The sequence below is a fragment of the Theropithecus gelada genome, chromosome 14 (assembly GCF_003255815.1).
Source record: "Theropithecus gelada isolate Dixy chromosome 14, Tgel_1.0, whole genome shotgun sequence".
Lineage (NCBI taxonomy): Eukaryota > Metazoa > Chordata > Mammalia > Primates > Cercopithecidae > Theropithecus > Theropithecus gelada.
The window spans coordinates 20,376,438-20,398,464 of record NC_037682.1 but is presented as its reverse complement, the minus strand read 5'-3'; the positions used below and the strand labels follow the sequence as shown (position 1 = coordinate 20,398,464).

Genomic DNA, 22,027 nt, shown 5'->3' with positions numbered 1-22,027 from the left:
ATAAAACAATACCATTCCATTCCGATCCAGGGCTTTTGGGGAGATAAAGAGCCAAGAAGTCCAGACCCCAATAGGGGAGTGATTTTTGGCTAAAAAATAAGTAAAATGAAAAGTACATATTCGAGTTACATTATTTATACTCTTTCTTTATAATCATATCATATGTTGAGGGTTTTCTTTATCTTTAATAATCAAGAAATGCCTGCTATAGTTCAGTGGCAGGAGGTGTCAATGCAAATTGTGCCCTGAGTTGTACATAACTCAGATGAGAGTCTCTAGAGATGTGGTCCTTCTTTTGCAGCAAGGCTGATAACATGCTCCATGGTCATAGGAAACTGGGGAATGTGTCTCTGCCTGTAAACTCTTCCTTTTTTGAACAGGATAGAGATGTCCTAAAGAAATGGAGAAAAGAAGAGAGGACTCTCAAGGCATCAGCCTACACACACACACACACACACACACAATCACAATATACAATATAAGCTTTAGAAATAGCCACTTGCCTACTCCCTGGGGCAAGTAGTGTTTTAAACTAGAGGAGTCTGATCAATGCTCTTTCATTCATTTAACTACCGGTATACCTCGCAAGGGAGTTTTAAAAAATGTGCGTGAGCTGTTAAAAACTTCTGTTCATGTTTCTACATCTGATTTATGCATATTTTATATGCAGAGATCCTATCACGTGGATGCAGGTCATTTTGGGGTGGGGGGAGGAAGATCTGAATTATATACACGTGGTCAGTTCTGCTGAGAGCTTCATCTCTTGGTTGGCAGAGGGTGGTGTGGTCTGGCCACAGGCAAGGCCCCAGTGTCTTCAACCTGCTTGGTTCAGACATTATAAAACTGTGGTGGCTTCCTTCCTTCTTGGTTTATGTTGTCTCTGAGGCCTCATGCCACCGTTGAGAACCATAGTGGAAATGTCATCAACACTGAACATGTTATAGCCCTTTCTTTGTCCCACCAGTCCCTTCATCCCCCACCAATCCCTTCCCCTTCACCCCCATGGTCTTGGTGCTAAGATAACTTTAGAATCATTGCTGCTAGTCAATAGCTTTTCATTATATAAATATATTATATATATATTATATATTATTTTTGAAACATTTTTGTTTGTTTTCAACAGTGATGTAGCATGTTAGAAAAACAAAACAAAACAAAACAAAAACCTGGGCTCCTCCAACTGTCCCACTGCCAGGCCTCATATGCTGCCTTCTTCAACAAATCAATGCACCCCTGCCTGGTGACATCCACCCCACCCTCCACCCCAGTTGCACACATGCTTCCCCACCCTCCTCTGAGCAAGAAGACAGTTAGCAGGAATGAGCAAGGAAAGGCTGAAAGCCCCCTTCTGAGGCTCTGAGGTTCCCAGCCCCGTTCCACTTCCCCACTTTAAACTGATGTCTCCCTCCATCTGCTCCTCCATCAGGGTCAAAACCTAACTGTGGTCAAGTGGGATGCTGTTACAAAGCACCAGGTCCCACGGGGCCCAGCCCCAGCCTCGGGACTTCCTGTCCCCTCACACATGCAAACTGCTGTGTCTGGGGAGTTTCACTGAGCATTGCAGAGACAAAGAAGGGTTGAGGGCAGAGATGGCTGGCAAGACAGGGCTTGGTGAGGGCAGAAACAGTAGGTTGGGATCCTTTCTTCTAGCCAACAGTTGCCTTACACCTTACATTGGGTAATGGGTAGGGAGGAGCAGGCCAAGGCTCCCACTCATTTGAAAACCAGGAAGAGAGAACCAGTGTCTTCTTGAGCACCTGGTCAGTTGGGGCTACGCTTTTTCCTCTCAAGAGATCATGGCCAAAATGAGCTAAAATCTTCAGCTAGAAGGGGTAAAGCTTATGAGCCAGTGCCAGTGCCTACCCTGTAGCCCCTGATAAAGCTGAGAGCAGGTGACCTGCTTCTGGCCTAACAGAATGAGCTGCTAGGCACAGCATGCAGCTGCAAGGGTCACCTCCTCAGCTGGCCAGCAGACCTTGCAAAAGCTAACCTCTCAGGTGGTCCTGAAGTTAGGTTAGGGCATCCCTGAAACTCTGGGTGCTTGTGGCTTCTGCTAAATTTAGCCATGCCAGGGCTGTGGCAGACACTCTGTAGGCCACATTGCCTTGGGACAGGGAATAATTTGGGTGATACACCACTGCAATTTACACGGGGTCTCTTCTCAGCTTGGATGTTCCCTGGGAGGCCCAGTGCTTCTGTCCTGTGAATTCTGCGTGTGATTACCCATGATTTCTGTCATAGGCATTTCTCACTGTTCTGCTTGCTTGAGAAGGACTTGGACGGATAGGACACTCAGAGTCTAGCCCAGGGAGCCATATGCTTGGCTACCCTAATCTCCCCTTGATGTGTATACAGAACTGTGGAAAAGCAGTTGGTGCATCCCAAACGTGGTTACTTCAGACAAGACAGAGCTCTTTAACTCAGTCTCTGGCCTTAGGAGTGATGACTACAGGCTTAGAATGAAATGTGTCTCGGGCTGAGACTTGACATAACTGGGCTGGCTGATTAGTGACTTTCTTTGGCTCATGGGGATGGTGGGAAGTGAGATCAACCTTGAGGCCCAGGTTTGTGGCCAATTGTGCCAAGAAGATACCTGGCAGAGCCTGGGAGCCAGGGCCCTTATGATTAACATGATCTGTTTTTCCTTCATGGAGGACAAAATAAAAGATCCACTGCCATCTAGTATCTGTGAAACATGAGGACAGCCCAGCCATGTCTGTAACTCTTGCCATGTCAGAATACCCAAGTTTTGCCTACCTGGTTGAATATGAGAGTCCAGGCATCAAAAACAGCAGTCTTATTTAATTTTTTCAATGACTGGCCTTTGACACCTTGTGATGCTGGGCACATCCTCATTTCCCCATTCTCACTTGGGACTGAGAGCAGACTCCAGCTCTGGGGTCCCTGGATGGCAAGGTTCAGTGCTGGGCCCCGGAATCTATGGCACTTGGAGGTCTCTGACCTCAGCCTCTGCCACATGTTTCCAAGTTGAGTTCTTTTGCTGAACCCCCTTCCCTTGAGTTGCTTATGCCAACCCTTTAATTTGGGAAAAGGACCTTGTAATTACTTAAGGTAATGTTTAAATGTTTTCCATTCATTTGGAGGTGGTGCCAAAAGCGGGGAAAGCACGCAGAAGGCTGGAAACGATAGCTGACAGCCTGCCGTGGGCCCACAGCCCTGGCCCAGCCTGCACTGAGGGGCTTGTGCCATGTTACTTGATCACCTGGAGCCTGATGGGACCCAGGAGGTAGCCTGAGGGGTTGAAGTATAACTTCCCTCTTCTGGATGCCCCCTTTCACTTTTCCTTCTCCCCGCTCTGGGAATAGGAGGTCTAAACCTAGGTCTGCTTTTGGCTTTCAGTCTGGGTTGATTTCCAAGTAGAATTCATGCTTTTTCTTGGCCCATAGGTCCAACTTTTGGCAGAAGGCACTGGACTTGTGCCCCTTCCCTGCTTCAAGAGGCAGATCTAGCCAGGCCAGGCTGGAACAGCTGAAACAGGCAGGCCAGGCCTCTTCAGACAAGAAAGGGTTTTCAGAGGGCAGTGGTGCACCCATTCCAGACACCAGTCTTCTGGGGAAGTGGTGCTGTGTCATGGGTTCTAGTCTGGCCTCTTCCTCGGTCCTCAGGAGGACTCAAGAGACTGGCACAGCCTTTCTGCTTGGAGGGAAACCCATCTCCCACTTGATGGGGGCCCTTCTCTTGCCGTCTGTTGGTTAGGGTGCTTGAGCCGAGTGGATGGTGCTGTGATATTTTTAAGGAGCCTTTGAGGCAATCTTTGCATGTTAGCCAGAGGGAGAAAAAGTGCCCTTTTGGGAGGAAAATGGTACACCCCTCCGCTTCCATCTGGCACTCCCTTCCCCCCACCCCCGCAAGTGGTATCGCCCTGGAAATACCTATGCAATCCAGTCTCCCTAGGAGAGAGTGCATGGAAGCAGGGGTATGTGCAGTGTAGAATACAGATGCTACAGCATATATGTTGTATATATGGACATATACAGTATGTATACACACAGAGTAAGAGAGTAAATCACGTCTATATATCTATAAATAATATCCTATATATTTATACATTTCTATGTTTTAAATAGATATAAAAATAGAGTCTATAGAGCTGGGAGAGCAGTGGGAAGCCTGGCGCTGTGTTGTGCAAAGGGGGAGGGAGCACGGCCTTCGGAGAGGGAGCTGGGGAAGGCCAGCAGGCAGGGTTGGCTGGCAAGGGGGCCTCCTACCCGGAGTGTTGGAGAGGAGAGTGGCTGGGTCCCGGCTCGCTCCATGCACTTTCTCTCCTTTTCCACAGGCTTGGTCTGAGGTTGGAAGGAGATACCCCCTGAGCTCCAGCTGAGGTGCCCCCTACCTCTCCCCACCCCCACAGCCTACACTTAGGCGGTCACTGCTGCTTGGCAGTAGGACGTGGTCTCTGACTCCTGGTGGAGGGACCACTGCACAAACTCCTTCAAAACCCTCTCCCACCAGGACTGAGCAGCGTCGGTGGCAATAGGAAAGGTGCAAACTGGATCAAGAGCTGGTCCAGGCAAGATACCGCCCCTGCCCTCTTAGATGGTTCTGCTGCCCCTAGAGGCTGAGCTGCTGAAGTGCAGCCATCCTGGCCTCCCTCACCTGCTCAACCACTTTCGGGGAGAGGACGCGGGCAGCGTGAGCATCGCCAGGCAGCGCTGCCCACCATCCACAGGCTTTCTGGCCAGGGCAGGTGGCATCAGCTAGCAGGAGACGGTGGGAGAGAAATATCTGCACACTCATAAATTCAATGGCAACTCCAGTCCAGAAGCAGGGCTTGGGCCCAGCCCGCTCCGCGCAGCAGCTGCTGCTGGCTGTACTCAGGACAACGCTGTTTCCCCTCTCTCACAGAGGCCCGGTGGCCCCCTACCCCACTCCCGCCGTAACAGGCAGGTTTAGTTCACGTACACTGTTCGCATTCTGTAACTTGAGGCAGAGGCTGAGCCGGGATGCCCCAAGCTCATCCACTTTTGTTGGGGAGGGCGCCTCCCTGGGTTTATCACCAGCTCCCAGCCCGGGCCAGGCAGGGATGTCTGGGGGCCACGCAGGGGCACCGGTGCAAGCTGGCAACATGACGGAGGGCTTGTGCAGCCCTGACGGGACCCAGAAGCCCATTTGCTCCCAGTTTCCTCTCTCTGTTTTTTTCCTCCTGGAGGTAGGAGAGAGGGCCTGACCAGGCACCCGATGATGGAGCAAAGGCAGCTACATGCTCCCTCTCTCCAGACCAGCCTTCCGTCTTTGGGGTCCGAAGGGGCATTTGCTGCCATCCTGAGCCTCCTCTGCCCCTGTCTTGCTCTTCCCCACCATCCTACAAGTACCTCAGTCTCCAGCAGGCCCACCCCTCCACTTGCAGCCCAGGGCGGGTCTGTTCTGCCAATGCCCACCTCCTTGAGCCACAGCTAGCTGCCAACTGGGTCTTGGGACACTCTGCAGTACCTGGCTCAAGAGAGACCAGGCCGGGCTGAGCCTTCTTCCCACTGCTGTGGACCAGACCCACGGCCAGGGGATGGGCATCCCCAGGTAGCAATCCCACAATGCACTGTACCTCAGAGAGAGAGCACGCCAGGGGCACCAAGGGACCGAGCCCTCCGTCCAGAGGGGGACAGCGGTCACAATACTGCTCACCAAAAGACAAAGGCCAGGCTGCCCTCGGGCACCCCTCAGTCTTCACTTTTGTCTCTCCGGAAGAACCAGCAGTCTGATTCCGTCTATTTCAGCCCCCGTCTCTCTCCTCTCCACCCCCACGCTGCTGAACCGTTTTCATGTCAATCACAAAGGAAAAATAAGTGGGGGTGGGGGGAAATACCTAGGAGTCTATTATCACATATTAATATGTTAATACTTTCTTTCTTTAAAAAACAAACCTCTTGATGTTATTATTTTGCAGACTACGCTTTATAGTACCTGTGTGACGGGACCTAGAACACTGGATACAAATAGAGCTATGTTGGTTTATCATAATATGTACGCAGAAACTTTCTTTTTGTCATATTATCCTTGTAATGTAAGAAGATTGTTAATAAAAGCATTTAAATTTACTCACCACGGTCGAATTGCTGCCTCCTTGCCTCTATCCCCGGCCTGTGCTCTGGTTGACTCAGAACGGGCCCCACCACAAGGGCTCAGGTGTCAGGATAGGAGTCTGCCTGCTGCCAGGTTGGAAGGAACTAGAAGAGGCCACTAGCCCCTTCTTGCTGCTCTCATTGTTCCCCCATTAGAGTCTCCTTCCAGCAAGTAACCTACGTGCCTCGCCCACCAGGCAGGCCAAAAGAGGTGTGACCGAAACCGTTTAAAATAAATCTCTCTGCCCCCATATGCATTCATCCCACAAGAATCTCCTGGAGGCAGCACACAGGGCTGTTGCAGATAAACTGTTGTTCTCATTCTCCCTCAAACTGCCTGGCATGGTTCTCTACTTGCAGACCTGGTCCCTGGAGAAGGGTCTTTCCTCAATGGTTTGTCACTGGCACTGGTATAGGGGTGATGAGTGATGCTTTCCCCACATCGTTTTACAAAGATGAGCATAAATCCAGTGAAGACGCATACTATGTTTTAATTTTTTCCTCCTGAGCTGCTCGGTCCTCCTACTCCTGTTTCCCTGCCCTGCCCATTTGTCTTCCTTTCAGGAGCCTGCCTTGTTCCTTTTTCTTAACCTCTGTCTCACCATTTTCCTCCCAGCCCTTGAACGCTTCCTTCCCGTGGTTGATCACTCAGAGGCCTCCTGTTGTGAAAGCCACTCTACAGACCCCATGGAATGGTCTAGTTTTCTTCTTCCCAAAGGAGGTGTAGGGAAAGAAGGAGCAAAGAGACATAGCTGTCCACGTCCAATCAGCCCAAGTGAACCAGGTTCAGCCCCACCCGCTTCCTGGGCTACACAGATTTGACCCACCCTTTGCAGCAGTATCTGGAACATGTTAATGATTTCATCACCAGGAAGCAAGGGAAGGAAAGTCTCCCCATTTGCACTTCACCATGAAGTTGGTCTCCCCAAACTGGGGCTTGTAGGAAGTGATAAGGGGCTGAAGTCTATTCCATTCCCTTCCTCCCTCTTCTCCCCAGCTTCTCCTGTCCCTCCTTCCCCAAGATTCAAGGGCGAGTTGAATTCAACCCAGAGAGGACTCGGGAGAATGACCAGCTGCCTGAAGACCTGAAAGGCTACCATGCAACAATTTCTAGAATGATCTTTTAAAACATAGATTCAGTCATGGCATCTTCTCTGCCTAACACCCTCCACTGGTTTCCCACTGCCCTTAGAATTCAATCCAAACTCCTAATTATGACCCCTCTGCCCTGCATAGTGCAGCCCTGCCTACCTCCCAGCCTCATCTTGTCCTCCCCTGCATTGGGCTCCAGCCACACTGCCTTCAACTCACTAAGCTCTTTTCTACCTTGGGATCCTCTGATGCCATAGGCCCTCTGCCTGAGATAGCTTTCCCCAGATGGTTGCATGACTGAACTCTTCTCTTTTAGGTCTCATCTAAAATGCAGCCTCATCTAAAATCCAGCCTCTCTAAACTGTGTAATCACTCTGTGTGTGTGTGTGTGTGTGTGTGTGTGTGTGTGTGTGAGACAGAGAGAGAGAGAGAGAGAGAGAGAGAGAGAAACAGAGATTGTTTTATGTCTGTCTTCCTCTTCCATATTGTAATGCCCACAAGGGAAAAGCTACATAGTGGGCACTTATTCAGTGGGTATTGGAGGAATGAATGAACTTAAGCCACTCCTGATAGAAGTGCAACCCCTGCAATGCTGTATTGGTCACAGCTGAGGTCCTAGGTTCTTCCATGTTGCCTGTCTCTCTATCTTGGTTTCCTTCCTTGATCAGAAAAACCCTGCACCTGACCTCTGCTTACATCTAACCTTGACCCGGCCACTACTCCACAATGCTGGAGGTTGTTCCCATGGTACTCACTTGAGTTCCCCTCCATTCCAACTTGCTCTTGCCCCTTGGACAGTGTTCCGCCCAATCCAGTCAGGTGTCTCCTAGTTCCTGTATGAAAGAGAACTTTTCCAGCTCCTTCCAGCTTGATGATTCTCAGAGTTCATGGTTCCAGGTAGCATTTTTAAGCTACTGCCGATGCATGTAAGTGATCTTCCAATAAAGACCCTGGGCTGCTGCTGTACCCCAGAGTCTGGACCTTTTAGGGTTAGGCAGCCCCAGATTCAAATCCTGCTGTGCTTTCAACCTATGGGACCTTGGACGAGTCACTTATCCTATTCTATCTCTTCGGTGCTTAGCCCAGAGCCATGGTTTATTAGGTGCTGATTATCATTATCCTCATTGTGACCTCTAAGATAAGGGTGAATGAGGTGCTAGGAAGCATCAAGGATTCCTACTGCCATTATCTTTCACCCTGAATCCCTGGGGCTGCCCGGGTGACTTTTAATAGAGTCATTTACACCTTCAACTGGCAGGGATGCCTCTACCTAAATGGGAATCACCATTCCCCTCTCAGAGAGATCCTCAGGGCACCTTGTTCTGCTTCCTGCAGCTCATCTCACCTGGCCCTCAAGGAGAAAGGAACTTCGGAGAGGTTCTGTTTGTTCTGGTTAGAAAAGCAGGTTCCTCCTTGCTTGTCCCTGGTTGGAATCCCTGGGTTTCTGAAACAGGATTTCTGTCATCACTCGTCAACAGGCTGTCCTGAAATACCACGAAAGGGTGCTGGGAAACTGAGCTGGGGAACTATATGCCCTAGCATGGATAGGCTGCATTGACAGGAGACCAAATCTGGCTGAGGATGAGCAAGCACAGGGGCCAAATCACACAGTGGCCACCAGTAGCTCAGTTTCCATGGCAACGTCTGGCTTCTAGAGATGGAGGTGCCTACCTGGGAGAAAGCCTGGCTTCCTCCCATCCTCCTCCAAAGTAGGGGTCTTCTTCTCTGGCTTGGAGAAGCTGCTGAGGTCCCTGCCAGGGGCCATCTGTGCTGGCTCACCTGCAGGAGATGAGGAAGGGGAGCAAGGGGACAGTTCTCCAACACGTGGACTAAGAAAATGCCCAGCTCCCTAAATCCATCCACAGCCACATACTCTGGCTTTATCCTTGCCAGGCGTCTGCCTCAGGAGGGAGACAGAACAGATGCTAGAGTTCAGACCTCCTGAAATGGTGATGCTTCCAATTGGCTCTAAAAAAAAAAAAAATGAAACTCTTGGATGGAAAATTACCACCAGCCCCATTAGCAATTAAGCAAATGAGAAGAGGCTGATTGAAGCATCAGGTGCCATTGCAGGTTGTCTAGAGGAGTGAGTAGCTGTCAGGAGGGACTGTCAGGAGATCCCAGAGGGGCATTACCAGGCAGGCATGGGGCAGGGAGAGCAAGTACACATGTATGTGGGTTTAATTTGTTTTATGCACAAGATAGGAGGCTAAAGGTATGTGTAAAAAGTAAGTTGTTGACTGGGTGCGGTGACTCACACCTGTAATCCCAGTACTTTTGGAGGCCACAGTGAGTGGATCGCCTGAGTCCAGGAGTTTGAGATCAGCCTGGGCAAAACGTAGCAAAATCCTATCTCTACAAAAAAATACAAAAAATTACCCGGGTGTGGTGTCATATGCCTGTGATCCCAGCTACTAAGGAGGCTAAGGTGGGAGGATTGCTTGAGCCTGGGAGGTCGACGATGTAGTGAGCCTAGATTATGCCACTGCACTCTGACCTGGGTGACAGAGCCAGACTTTGTCTAAAAAAAAAAAAAAGTTGCTGACAGTTTAGGTCACAGAATCACAAAATGTTAAAGCTGGAAGGAGCCTTAGTGATCATTTGGTCCAAATTCATTTTACAGTTGTGGAAACTGAGGCCCAGAGGTAAATGACTTACCCAGGGCCGTGAAGGTGGTCAGTCACAAAGCCAAGTCGGGTTGCAGATTCCCAGCTCCTGATGCAATGCTCTAGACATGAGTCAATTTCATACACAGGAACAGTGCTTGTTATTTGAAGCATTTCAACGGAAAGGCCTTGTATACAGTGACTCATGAACTCTGCTTCCCTCTTCCATTTCTCTTTTATATCAATCTAGACTCTTAAGTATGAGTTTTGGGCTCAGGTGGGCCATATTCATAGTTACCTGTGAAACATAGTCTGCATAACATTTGGCTATGTGGGATAAAACCCACCAATCCTATTTCATTATGAAAATTAAAATGCTAGTTGCCATTAAAATAGAATGTATGTGCATACATAATATAAAATAAGGAATTATATGCAGACTTGGAAAGCAAAGACATCTCATGGCTTTCTTTATGGATTGTTTATCCTATTTAAGAACCTTCTATTTTAATTCTGTGTGACCTGGCTAATTTTCTACTAGCTTTACAATTCAGGCTCTGCCCCTTGCTTAATCCCTCTTCCTCCAGAGGGCAGGGCTGTAGTGGCCACCAGGAAGGCTTAGGATTACAGGACTCCAGGAGTCCCCTTGTCCCTGCTTGCCACCAGGAGTTCATGAGTACCACTGGCTGCTGCTAGATCCTTCCATTGATAGAGTATTTCTTTGGGGAATGTTAAAGAAAGAGGAGTTACTAGTTTCCACCTAATTTTTCTCCCCAGCAATGAAGCCAAATCCCTGAAAAGCCTCATCCAACCTTGGCATTCCTAATTGTATGTAGCCTCTTTGATTCAGTACTCAAGCAAGGCCACCAAGGTACACATACATGCACACGCACAGAGTACTCTATGACTCACTCTATGAGTGAGTTCCACTCACTCCTGGGTATATATCTTAGAGAAACTCACAAAAGTGCACAAGGAGACATACAGAGGAATGTCATAGCAGCATTTTTTGTAACAGTAAAAAAAAAAAAAAAAAAAAAGTGAAAGAAACATGTAGATATACATCAACCACATAGGACTGTGGCATATCCATACAATGGAATATCATACATCAGTGAAAAAGGAAATAAACTAGAGCTGCATGTGTCTGCACAGATGAAACGGAAATATTTAATGTTGAGTGAAAATAGTGTGATACAATTTAAATGAAGTTTAAAAACACTTTATGAAACTCAGGGTTTATGAGACATGTAGTAAATGTATGAGGGAATGCCTGGGATGATAAACCCCAAATCTAAGGTCATGGTCTTCTGAGTAAAGGGCACTGAGGGTACTTCAATTGTAGTTGTCAAGTTTTATTAAACATGGCAGTGGTTCATAAGTGCTTATCAGATGATTTCTTCTGCATTTTACATGCCGAAATATTAGGTTAAAAGGGAAAAAATAAAATAAAACACCAGGCAGCTGACCCTGTTGGAAATTTTTTATTTACCACTGCAAGGTTTTTGCTCCAAAGTGTAACACCAGACATATGACTACAATGTCTCATGCGTCTTTTTGTGCTTTAGTTCATGACTGCAAAACACACACTTAGCATTTGACAACAGGAAACACAGAGGGCAGAAACAAATCACAAGGACTAGTTGGTTTAGGCTACAGCCACCTTTCACCCAGGACTCTTTTACATCCAAGAGAAATGGACCCTGAATAACTGGTCTCCTAGCTGACTCTGTGCCCAGCTGTGTTTGGGGTGACTTGTCATTCAACCCACACAAAAAGTTATATCTCAAATCAAAATGGACAGACATATGCAAGGTCTTAATCAATAAGTGCTCAACAAATAGATATTGATTTGATGCAAGAGGTGGAGTCACAGATTAATGAGGGCGGACTCCTATTTTCTACTTCAGAAATCTCTGAAGAAAGAACCAGATCACCTTTTTGGGCAACAGTGCACTCTGAAATGGTCTCTCATCTTATTTTCACCTCTGTCTCACACCCTTTTTAGAAATGCTCACTGGCATCGCACAAGGTGTTCCTTTAAAAAATGATAAGATGCTTTCACACAGGCTCAATTACTATAATTTGATAGTAAATTGTCAATGTTTCTGGTACAAGGTAAGCTGATGTAAAGACTACTGAAATATTTTGATTTGGCAGTTTGACATCTCTGGGTAATTTAAAATGCACTAAGATGGAAGTTTCAGTGGAAAAGCAGAGCAATTATATTCTCTTCATCTGTTGATTACATTTACATGGAGAGCAATGAATTGTCATTAGGCAAATAGTAATACTCAATGTCATGAATTTCTAGCCTGACTGCTGAGACATCTGATGCCTTTACCATTGAGAACTCAGCTAGGACTCTAATTTGTATGCCATTTGCAGTGTCTTTTTCTGCCTACTCCGCCAGGCATTCTTAATTCATTAATTAACAAATACATGTGGAGCACCCATGAGACAGCTTTATCCCAGGCACTTAGAATACAGTGAACATAACAGACAACTCTCCTTCAAAATGTATCTCATTTCTGTAATCCCTGCTAAGTGAGTTCAAGGCTGACATCTAAGATGTTCTGTAGTGGAACCTGGCTCCCATCAGGGGCAACCTTTAATTTGGATTCTGGAAGACTAAAACTTGGAGATAAAAAAGAAGAAGAAGGAGAAGGAGAAGGAGAAGGAGGAGAAGAAAAAGAAGAAGAATGAAAGGATGCTTCATGACCGAATGATGATGGGTGGAGTTGATAACTCTGGGATCAGGGGCCCCGCCCAGCCCACCTGGAATTCCTTTGATGGTACTATAACGCAGCTGCATAGATTTATAAGGAGCCATGTTTCCTGATTTTTAGTCTAGAATCCAACTTTTCTAGATTGGAGTAGTAGATGTTACCAAGAAGAGAATGCTCATCAGCTTTCAGCTTGTAGGAAATGTTTTGTTTTCTCTTAGCCATACCAACCAAAGAGAAGAAACCAGTATGGTGAAGAGATCTCTAAAACATGTTATAGAAAACCACTAACAAGTGCTTTCCTAAACAACACTTGGCAGGTGCTGGTCAACCTCATGATGAAGGTTTCCAATTATCCAAAAGACTTTCCATGAAAGAGGGATTCGATATTTTTTCTGGTTTTTTTTTTTTTTTTTTTTTTCAGAGGATGGGTAGAAGTTATTTCTAATGCTTTTCTATGTCTGTACAGAAAGAAAAAATAATGACCATAGGTTATAAGGTTCCTGCTCAGATTCTCAGGGAGAGGCCAAGTATAACTTGACTTGTTGAAGGAATGAAGCCCTTACCCATCTTGTCTAGGAATTCTGTCTTAGGGCAGTGGATTAGGGTGACATCTGAAAGCCCAGAGTTTTAATGTTAATAGAGAGGGGTCCAAAGGCAGAATCCACGGTTCTGGAAATACCACGATGCTTCCAGCACTTTCTGGGCATTTTCAGCTGCCAAATTAAAGTGAGAAATAGGCTGGGCATGGTGGCTCACACTTGTAATCCCAGTACTTTGGGAGGCCGAGGCAGGTAGATCACCTGAGGTCTGGAGTTGAAGACCAGCCTGGCCAACATGGTGAAACCCCGTCTCTACTAAAAGTACAAAAATTAGCCGGTCATGTTGGTGGGTGCCTGTAATCCCAGCTATCCGGGAGGCTGAGACAGGAGAATCACTTGAACTTGGAAGGCAGAGGTTGCAGTGAGCCGAGATCATGCCACTGCACTCCAGCCTGGGCAACAAAGAGCAAAACTCCATCTAAAAAAAAAAAAAAAAAAAAAAAAAAAGTAACTTAGCTTAAAGATGATCTGCTGGTGGCCTCAGAGTTTGTTTTTAGCCAGGGAGTGCCTACAGGTTTTGAACACTATTTCATCAATTATATCATTCATTGGGGTAGGCTTCCTAGTCATTAGTCCTATCTTCTACAGCTGGCCAAACAGGTTCTGAAGGGCAATGTCAACAACAGAACCCAGGAATCCTGGTTCAGGGGTAAGTACTGTATCCACTCAGCAAGGCTCATAATTTAGATTTAATTAACAACGTGGACATCTGTTTAGAATAACAGGTAGGAATTCAAAACCTAGCTGCTGGTTATTTACCCATTCAAGTGAAAACACATTTACCCACTCAAGTGAAAACAGAGGGAGGCATAGTTGCAAAAGACCTGATTTCCTTTTTAAAATTGTCTTTCTTCTCTGCCTACATGTAGCCAGATGTCATAGACTAAGTCAATAACTAAATTCCTCCTGAAGTGACTGAACACTGAGAAGGGACCGGTCTATCTCAGAGAGTCACTTTGGTGATGCTGGTGGGTGTGACACCTAGCAATCAGAACCCAGCCAATGACTCACAGGAGATCCCACCTGTACTTTGTTAGGGATGGTCTCCCCAAGGATAATAGAAACTGATTTTAAGATAAAAACAATAAAATTCATCAATAAAAAGCACAAAATTCAGTCCAAGAGCAGGGGCCTTATGAAACGCACAAATTAAAGTATTAAGAATTAAAATAATTAAATAAAAAAGCCGAGGCCCCAGATTTCATACTGATGGTTGAGGTGTCCAGCATTGGAACTGGCTGCACCATGGTTTTGGGACTCCATCAAGGACTGTGGCCGAAAACCTGTGTGGAATGTTGTAGAAGGAATTTCTCCAAGTACAGTGCTCCACCCTCTACATCAGCTTGTTAAAAATGAAGGCTCCTGGGCTTCGACCAGGAATACCCACTAGGAATGTCTCCAGGTGAGCCCAGGAATCTGCTGGTGACTCTTCACATGCTAAAGTTTGAGAACTGCCGGGTGACTGCCCTGCGTGGTGAGCTTGATTGAACGCTGGCTAAGGTTTGTTTCCACCTGGGCAACCTCTAACTCTAGGAGTTGATCCAGGATACTTTCACTTCCTTCATCATTTTTGAAATGCTTGTTTTTCGAAAAGCCAAATTCTTCTTTGCATCCATGATTCCCACATTTAGCTTTCTCTGCATCTGGCCTAACCCCACCTATAAAACAGGCATAGGAACTGTATTTGAGAAGCATCTTTTTCAATAACACAGATGAGCAAAATGCATTCCTCAGTATGACCCGCATATTCCATTTCCACACACTGTCCTGCTCTGTCTTGCTTATTTCTTAGAAACAGGAGTATGATGAGAGAGCCATCCTAGCCTTGCAAACACATCTGTCACTGTCTTCTGGGTGTCAGAATGAGGAAGGGGCACAGAGAGCAGGTTGCAGAGGACGGGTCAGGGCTGTCCAAGAAGGGAGGCGGCCGGGCAGCTGTTTACAGGTGCAGCTGGTGCCACATGGCAATCTGCCGGCGAGGGTTTTTGAGCATCTCCTCCCAGTGGCTGCGCTCAGAGCCCGAAGTGTGCAGGCCCAGGCTGCAGTGGCCAAGCGCACAGCTTTGCCCTGACTCGTCCTGGCCTAGCACTTCCAGCTCCACACTGGAGGCCTGCAGCAGGTCGTCGGGCAGCTCAAACATGATCATCTCGTTCCACACGGGGTTGATCTTGTGCTTGGCTCGTTTAGTCTGCTTCTTCTTCAGCTTCCGAGCCTGGTGCTTCAAGGTCACCTTGACAGAGACATCTGGGGAGGGGCAGAGGGGAAAAAGAGACAGAGAGAAGGGCCAAGAGTGAGTTTCTGGGATCTGGCAGGGCCCAGGACAAAGCTCCCTCCTGGTGCTAGAAAGATGATATCTCTAACTCAAGAGTTTGGACATCTGTGCCCCATATACCCAACATCCTAGAGGGCTCAGTTTTTCCTTCTGGATACCCCAGCACAGGTCCCAAGTCTATGTGACCATAGAAGGCTCTGCTATAACAGCAGGAAAGCATCCCATCTGGACAATCTGTAATTCAAGGAGTCGATCCAGGATACTTTCACTTCCTTGCATTGGAGATTATTCTCTGCTCCCCCACTGGGCCATGCATTCATTCAACAAATATTAAGTGCCCACCCTATGGCAGGCACTGGTCTAGACGTGGGGATACAGCAGAAGTTCTTGCCCCTATAGAACTTGCACTAAAGTGTAGGAAACAGCCAATACCACGATATATAAGGCTGACCACTGGGTGGCCTGTGATTGGGGCATGTTAGAGTACCAAGAGGGAACCACCCTTTGCTACATGACTTCATATCCCCACGTCAAACCAGGTCCATGACAATAGCTCAGGGGTCCTGCAGCTGGATTTTAAACTCAGACCAGAAAAATGAAGCCAGCCCCCAAGTCTTCATCCCCTTGATTCTTGGTCTAAGCAATTTTGTCTGTTATTAAAATAGGAGATCCCCTGCTGGTTGGTTGAATTCTTCTGATCCGTACTTTTTAAAGTTTTAGTTGAAGACCCCCAACTTCCTATGGAAGAGGGATGAAGGCAGACTGCCTGTTACTGCATGCTCCTCCAAACTCAGGACACTGCACCAAGAGAGCTGGCCCCGAGGAAATCCACAAACAGGTCACCAGGTGATCTTCATGTCACATCACAAGGCTGGACTGGATTACTTAGGGTTTCCAAAGCTAATGTGAGAATAATTGTTACTTTGTATTTAATGCTGTAATTATCACCCCTGGGAGGTTAGTTTGTTATTTTTGCAGAGATAGTTGAGAGAGGAAGTGTTGTACTGTAATTGTCCTGACAGGAGCTATAAAAGAAAGCAAGAAGCAAAGAATTGTCTAAAGGGAACGAGAATAAAAGCATTGAACTTTGACCTTTGACTCAGGAAACTGCCAGCAAGACCAACTCTTCTGATTTCATTAGCCCCAAGTCTTTTGCTTGAAATTCAGAATGCAGTGGCAATTCTTTATTTGTACCCTACTATAAATAGAGACTTATTTATATCTTGCTAGGAGCATGTGGCTGCCAGTCCAGGTATTATCTGGCTAGCCGAGGATGCTTTCCTGCTCATATAGGAGAGCTTGCTTTGGTCTCCAAGATGCTGAACCTGGGCTGGGGTATCCATAAGGAAAAACTGAGGCTTCCGGGGTGTTGAAGAAAAGCTTATTTGGGTATATGGGGCACAGATGCCTGAAACCTCAGGCCTCAGCCCACGTACCCACACACCTTCTGCCATCACCCACACTCAGCTGGTATGAGGGTGGCAGTTGGCAAAAGGCTGAGAAGAGAGAAGAGACTGGGGTGGGTGGGGGGAGTGCAGTGGTGGTGAGTTCAGACAGGAGGGGAAGAACCTGGGCTTCCTGACAGCTGCCTGAAAGGTGGGTCCAGCCAAATGTGGTTGACAAAGGCTGGGCCAAGTTTTCCCAACAGCCCAGGCCCTTCACTCCACGGCTATAGTCTGACCCTTGGCTTCTTGTGCTCTGTGGTTAGGTTCTCATAGTGGATCTCATAGTGATGGTTCTCATAGTGGATCTCCAAGGAAGGGAGCCCCAGGTGGCTCACACTTGGGTCCTAATGGATGGGATTGGCCCAAGAGTAAACGGATGTGAACTCGAAGAAGTGAGTGTGTCCTTGAAAATCAGTTTGTGAACTTAGGGTGAAGAACACAGCTGAGTATGGCTCTGTAGATGTGCTTATATTCCACCTCCCTGCTTACCTGTGACCATTTCCTCCCAGGCACCACCTCCCTCAGCACACACTCCCGGTAACTGGAGGGGCCTTGGCCATCCTCTCACGTCTCACTCACCCTTCCCCAGGAGCTCCTTGGACTGGTTAGAGTGGAGGTTCTTGGCTTTAATCAGCACCACCAGGAGACGGTTGGCAGCTGGGAGGTAGCTGATGGATAGAAGGACCTCTCCAGCTCCTGCAGATGGCTCCTGAAACAGAACAGGAGACACAGGAGGGGAGTCTCACCTGGGGACGGCTTCTGACCCAGCAACAAATGCTGAAGCTGGGGTCATGCTGGATTTGCATCCAACAGGCATCCTCGAAACCATTTACCCATCAATTCTGGAGTCTCCACGCTTGCAGAAGAGAGCAAGGCACAGAGGAATTCTATGTGGCATGCGCTTCAATAGCAATTTCTTTGTTTGCCTCCAAATGTGATTTTTCACATACCATATAGTCAAATCCAACATACAAAACAGAGCAAAGAAATGCTACTCAGAATGCAGCAGGGGGAAGGAGGCCAGAATTCCCCATTACCCTTCACCTTCCACCACCCCCAAGCTCCTGGGACACCTCTGTCCTCTAGGGCCTCAGAGAACAGTTTCAGAATCCCTGCATGGGCCCATCAGGTTCCTGGGGCAGCGGGAGAGTTATAATTCATTACTTTGTTTGAAAAGATAGTTCCTTCCAGCTCCAGGAGGTTGCTTCATCGACAGAGGGACCAGTAATGTCAATGAAGTGCTGGGGCATATGACGATAGATCATGCCCAGAGGCAACTGGCAATAACCACACCTCAAAGGAGGTGATGCCCTGTGAGGCATCCAAACAAACACATCTATCCCTGCATGCAGCTTTAGAGTAATTCTCCTGAAATTCCTACAGGAGTTTGTTTGGAATTTCAACAAATCCATCAAGGGACAAGAACCACCAAAAGACACCTCCCAGGAGGTGGGTGTTTGGTTGCAATCCAAGCTCTGGGGAGACCTGGCAGGAAAGAGAAGGGAGTGTGTGGGCAGGGATCAGCTGAAGGTCGGAAGTCTCCTCTGTTGAGCAGGAAGAAGATGCCCTTCCCTCGAAATTCCAAGGAAGAGGCAGATGTGCGGCCTGTTGTACCAAGATGGAGAGCGGGGAGTGGGAGTGGGGGAAGGGCCCATGGAAGCTTGTCCCTCCAGATGTCACAGCTTTCAGTCCTGTGCCCCTTCCCTCCAGGTTTGTCCCTCTTTCCCAGCTGTGCAATGAGGGTAATTCAGTGAGGTCTGGTACCAGGCTGGGGCCCTGGCTAACAGCCACCATGGCTTCCTAAGCATCCTCCCCTCCTGTCACACCCAGGATGTCTGTTCATCCATCCTGGACCAGGCACTCAGAAGGGCTGAAATCAGTTTTTCTTTGCTCACTGTGACCTCTCTGGATTCAATCATTCAGCAAGCATATGTAATGCACCTACTGTATTCCAGCCGCCATAATTAAAGCCATGAACTCAACACAATCAGCCTCAAGGAAGCTTGCAGTCACATGGGGAAGACAGACAGGAAGTGATTAAATATGTAACATTGGGCAGCATTAAATGCTATGAAGAAATACAGATATCAGAGGATGAAGTGAGAAAATGCATATAGCAAGTTCTTAGTAAAGGTCATAAATTACAATTCTAATGACAACAGTCAAAACAACACTTATTACTAATCCAGAACAAGAGTAATGCGAGCATAGACTCTAGACCAGATTAACTGGGTCCAAGTTCCAATCCTACCATTGTGATCTTGGGTAAGTTACTTAACTTTTCTAAGCCTCCATTTCTGCATGACCCCAGTGATTCCACAAGTTTTGAGGGACTGGTCATATGAAGAAATGATTTGGGAGCCTCAAAGGATCTTGGTGATGAAATGAATGATAGCAGCTAACACTTACTAAACGTTGTGTGTGAGATGCAATTACATGGTCCATCCCACTAGAAAGTAAGCGCCACTGTGGCCTCTGTTCACACTATGCAACCCCAGCACCTGGGACACACTGGGCACACAATAAACATTTGTGAAAAAAGGGTAGCACATCCCATTTATAATCTTGACGACAACCCCGAGAGGGCACCAGATTTTGTTCCCATTTTAACATAAGAACCTGAGATTCAGAAAGGAAACATCATTGCCAGAGGTCACATAGGCAGGAAGTGGCAAAACCAAGCCTTGGAAAGGAGGTCCAGTCTGATAGCAAAACCTAACTCCTGAATCCATGGCTCTCCAGCTTTCTCAGTTGACAGCCCTTCCCAACCCTCTCATTTCACAGTGAAGGAACTGAGGCCCAGGGACTTGTACCAGGCACCCAGAGAGATGTCCATAGAGTTGGGATGGGCACCAGCCTCCTGGCTCATGGTCGATTATTAGAGTGCCACAGGTAGCCCGGGCTATAGCCACAGGGTGACCAGACTTGAGTCCTCTGCTCCCTGCAGACCAGGTGAGAGGAGTCAGCACCTGTTGGCCTCTGCAGGGATCTTCACTTTTGCATAGGGTGAGGTTTGACTAGCCTAACCAGCTGCACGTAGCCAGACAATTTCAACAGCACCTGCTCCCTGGGCACTGCTGCTGAAAATACTTGCGGACTAAAGTAATCCTTTCTTTCTTCTTCCTTTCCCTGGTTTTCCCTGGTTTTCTTTCTCTCAGGTCTCAGTGAACCATGCAAGACTGCCCTTGGAGGTTAATATCCAGAATCTACAAAGAACGTAAACAAATCTACAAGGAAAAAAAAAAAAAAAAAACAATCCCATCAAAAAGTGGGCAAAGGATATGAACAGACACTTCTCAAAAGAAGACATTTATGTAGCCAACAGACATATGAAAAAATGCTCATCATCACTGGTTATCAGAGAAATACAAATCAAAACCACAAAGAGATACCATCTCACGCCAGTTAGAATGGCGATCATTAAAGTCAGGAAACAACAGAGGCTGGAGAGGATGTGGAGAAATAGGAACGCTTTTACACGGTTGGTGGGAGTGTAAACTAGTTCAACCATTGTGGAAGACAGTGTGGCGATTCCTCAAGGATCTAGAACTAGAAATACCATTTGACCCAGTGATCCTATTACTGGGTGTATACCCAAAGGATTATAAATCATGCTACCATAAAGACACATGCACACATATGTTAATTGCAGCACTATTCACAATAGCAGACTTGGAACCAACCCAAATGTCCATCAATGATAGACTGCATAAAGAAAATGTGGCACATATACACCATGGAATACTATGCAGCCATAAAAAAGGATGAGTTCATGTCCTTTGCAGGCACATGGATGAAGCTGTAAACCATCATTCTCAGCAAAGTATCACAAGGACAGAAAACCAAACACCACATGTTCTCACTCTTAGATGGGAATTGAACAATGAGATCACTTGGACACACGGCAGGGAACATCACATGCCAGGGCATGTCAGGTGGTGGGGGGCTGGGGGAGGGAGAGCGTTAGGAGAAATACATAATATAGATGACTAGTTGATGAGTGCAGCAAACCAACATGGCATATGTATACCTATGTATCAAACCTACACGTTCTGCACATGTATCCTAGAACTTAAAGTATAATAATAATTTTAAAAGACTGCCCTTGGAGTGGGTTGCCCTGTGAGTCCCTCTTGATGCACATGGCACTTTTGGCTGAGTATATTCCAGCTAGAACTGGGCACTGTGGGCATGTCTGTTAACCCATTCTGGCCTAGAGAAGAAAAACATCTGGGCTGCAATGACTGAGGGCTCCACTCACCTTGTTCAAATCAGCCCATCAGCCCACACCCTCTAGCTGGGGCGAGGGGATCCCTGGCCTGGACTTCCAGCTTTCTCCTGCCCTATACACCCAGAAGTTCACCTCCTACTTCTAACTCCATGCCACCCTCTGAGGTTGTTCACATTTGTAGTAAACAGGTCAGTGATCAAAGCAGTTGTGAGTATGTATTTGCAGAACAGAGACAGCTACAGAAAGTATGATAATTATTAGGATGAGCTATGAGGTCAGGACTTCATCTTAATTACTGTTGCTGTGTCCCTAGTTCTTGGCACAGTGCCTGGCACATGGTAGAAACTGGGCAAGGTATTTGCAGAATGAATGAATGAGTGAATGATGGCTGCTCTTCTAGGGGGCAGTGAGAGAAGCTGCTAGGTGCCTGAGACTTCTTCCTAGATCGGCTGGATTTCTGCCCTTTGGGGGCTGTACCAAGTCTCAGAGCCCAGCAGGGGAGGGAGTCTCTGCATCTCGAGAGAAAGCTAGTTTACTAGTTTAATAATCCTAAGTATTGATTCCTTCTCCCAGGATCCCCATCTGTGATTCCACAGAAGTCCCAAATCACACACTAACTAGAGAGTGGGCTTTGGAACAGCTGAGTTCCATCTGAGAGTGGCTGTGATTTTTCTGTCAATTTTCTGAGCCTGGGAAAGAGGAAAACATGGAGCAAGGAGGAAATCATAGCAAAAAGAGGAGCAGGCAGTGGGTGAAATGTACTCTTCCCTCCTGCAGTCTGGGTGTCTATTCGGAAAGGTGCCTGCTGGCCACACCTCATACTTGTCAGGTGGCTTTCATGGCAAGTAATGAGATAGCACAGGATTTCGAGTCAGACCAACTCAGCCTCAAGGTCTGCTGTTTCCTGGCTGTGGGACCCTGTGTGGATTCCTGAACTACTATGACCATCCGTTTCCTCACCTGTAAGGTGGATAGT

The 22,027-nt window shown here is 47.2% G+C and overlaps 1 protein-coding gene across 2 annotated transcripts in view; it reads right to left on the bottom strand.

Annotated features, from left to right (window-relative positions):
* Nucleotides 1–13,778: 13,778 nt before the first annotated feature.
* The window catches only part of SYT13 (synaptotagmin 13), a 43,679-nt gene continuing 35,430 nt past the window's right edge, over nucleotides 13,779–22,027 (bottom strand). For both annotated transcript variants that reach the window (XM_025357045.1, XM_025357046.1), the window contains 2 exons: nucleotides 17,400–17,529; nucleotides 13,779–15,347 (listed from right to left, as the gene is read on the bottom strand). In XM_025357045.1, the coding sequence (XP_025212830.1) occupies nucleotides 15,043–15,347; nucleotides 17,400–17,529 (435 nt within the window). In that variant the 3' untranslated portion in view covers nucleotides 13,779–15,042. The remainder of the gene's footprint in view (nucleotides 15,348–17,399; nucleotides 17,530–22,027) is intronic.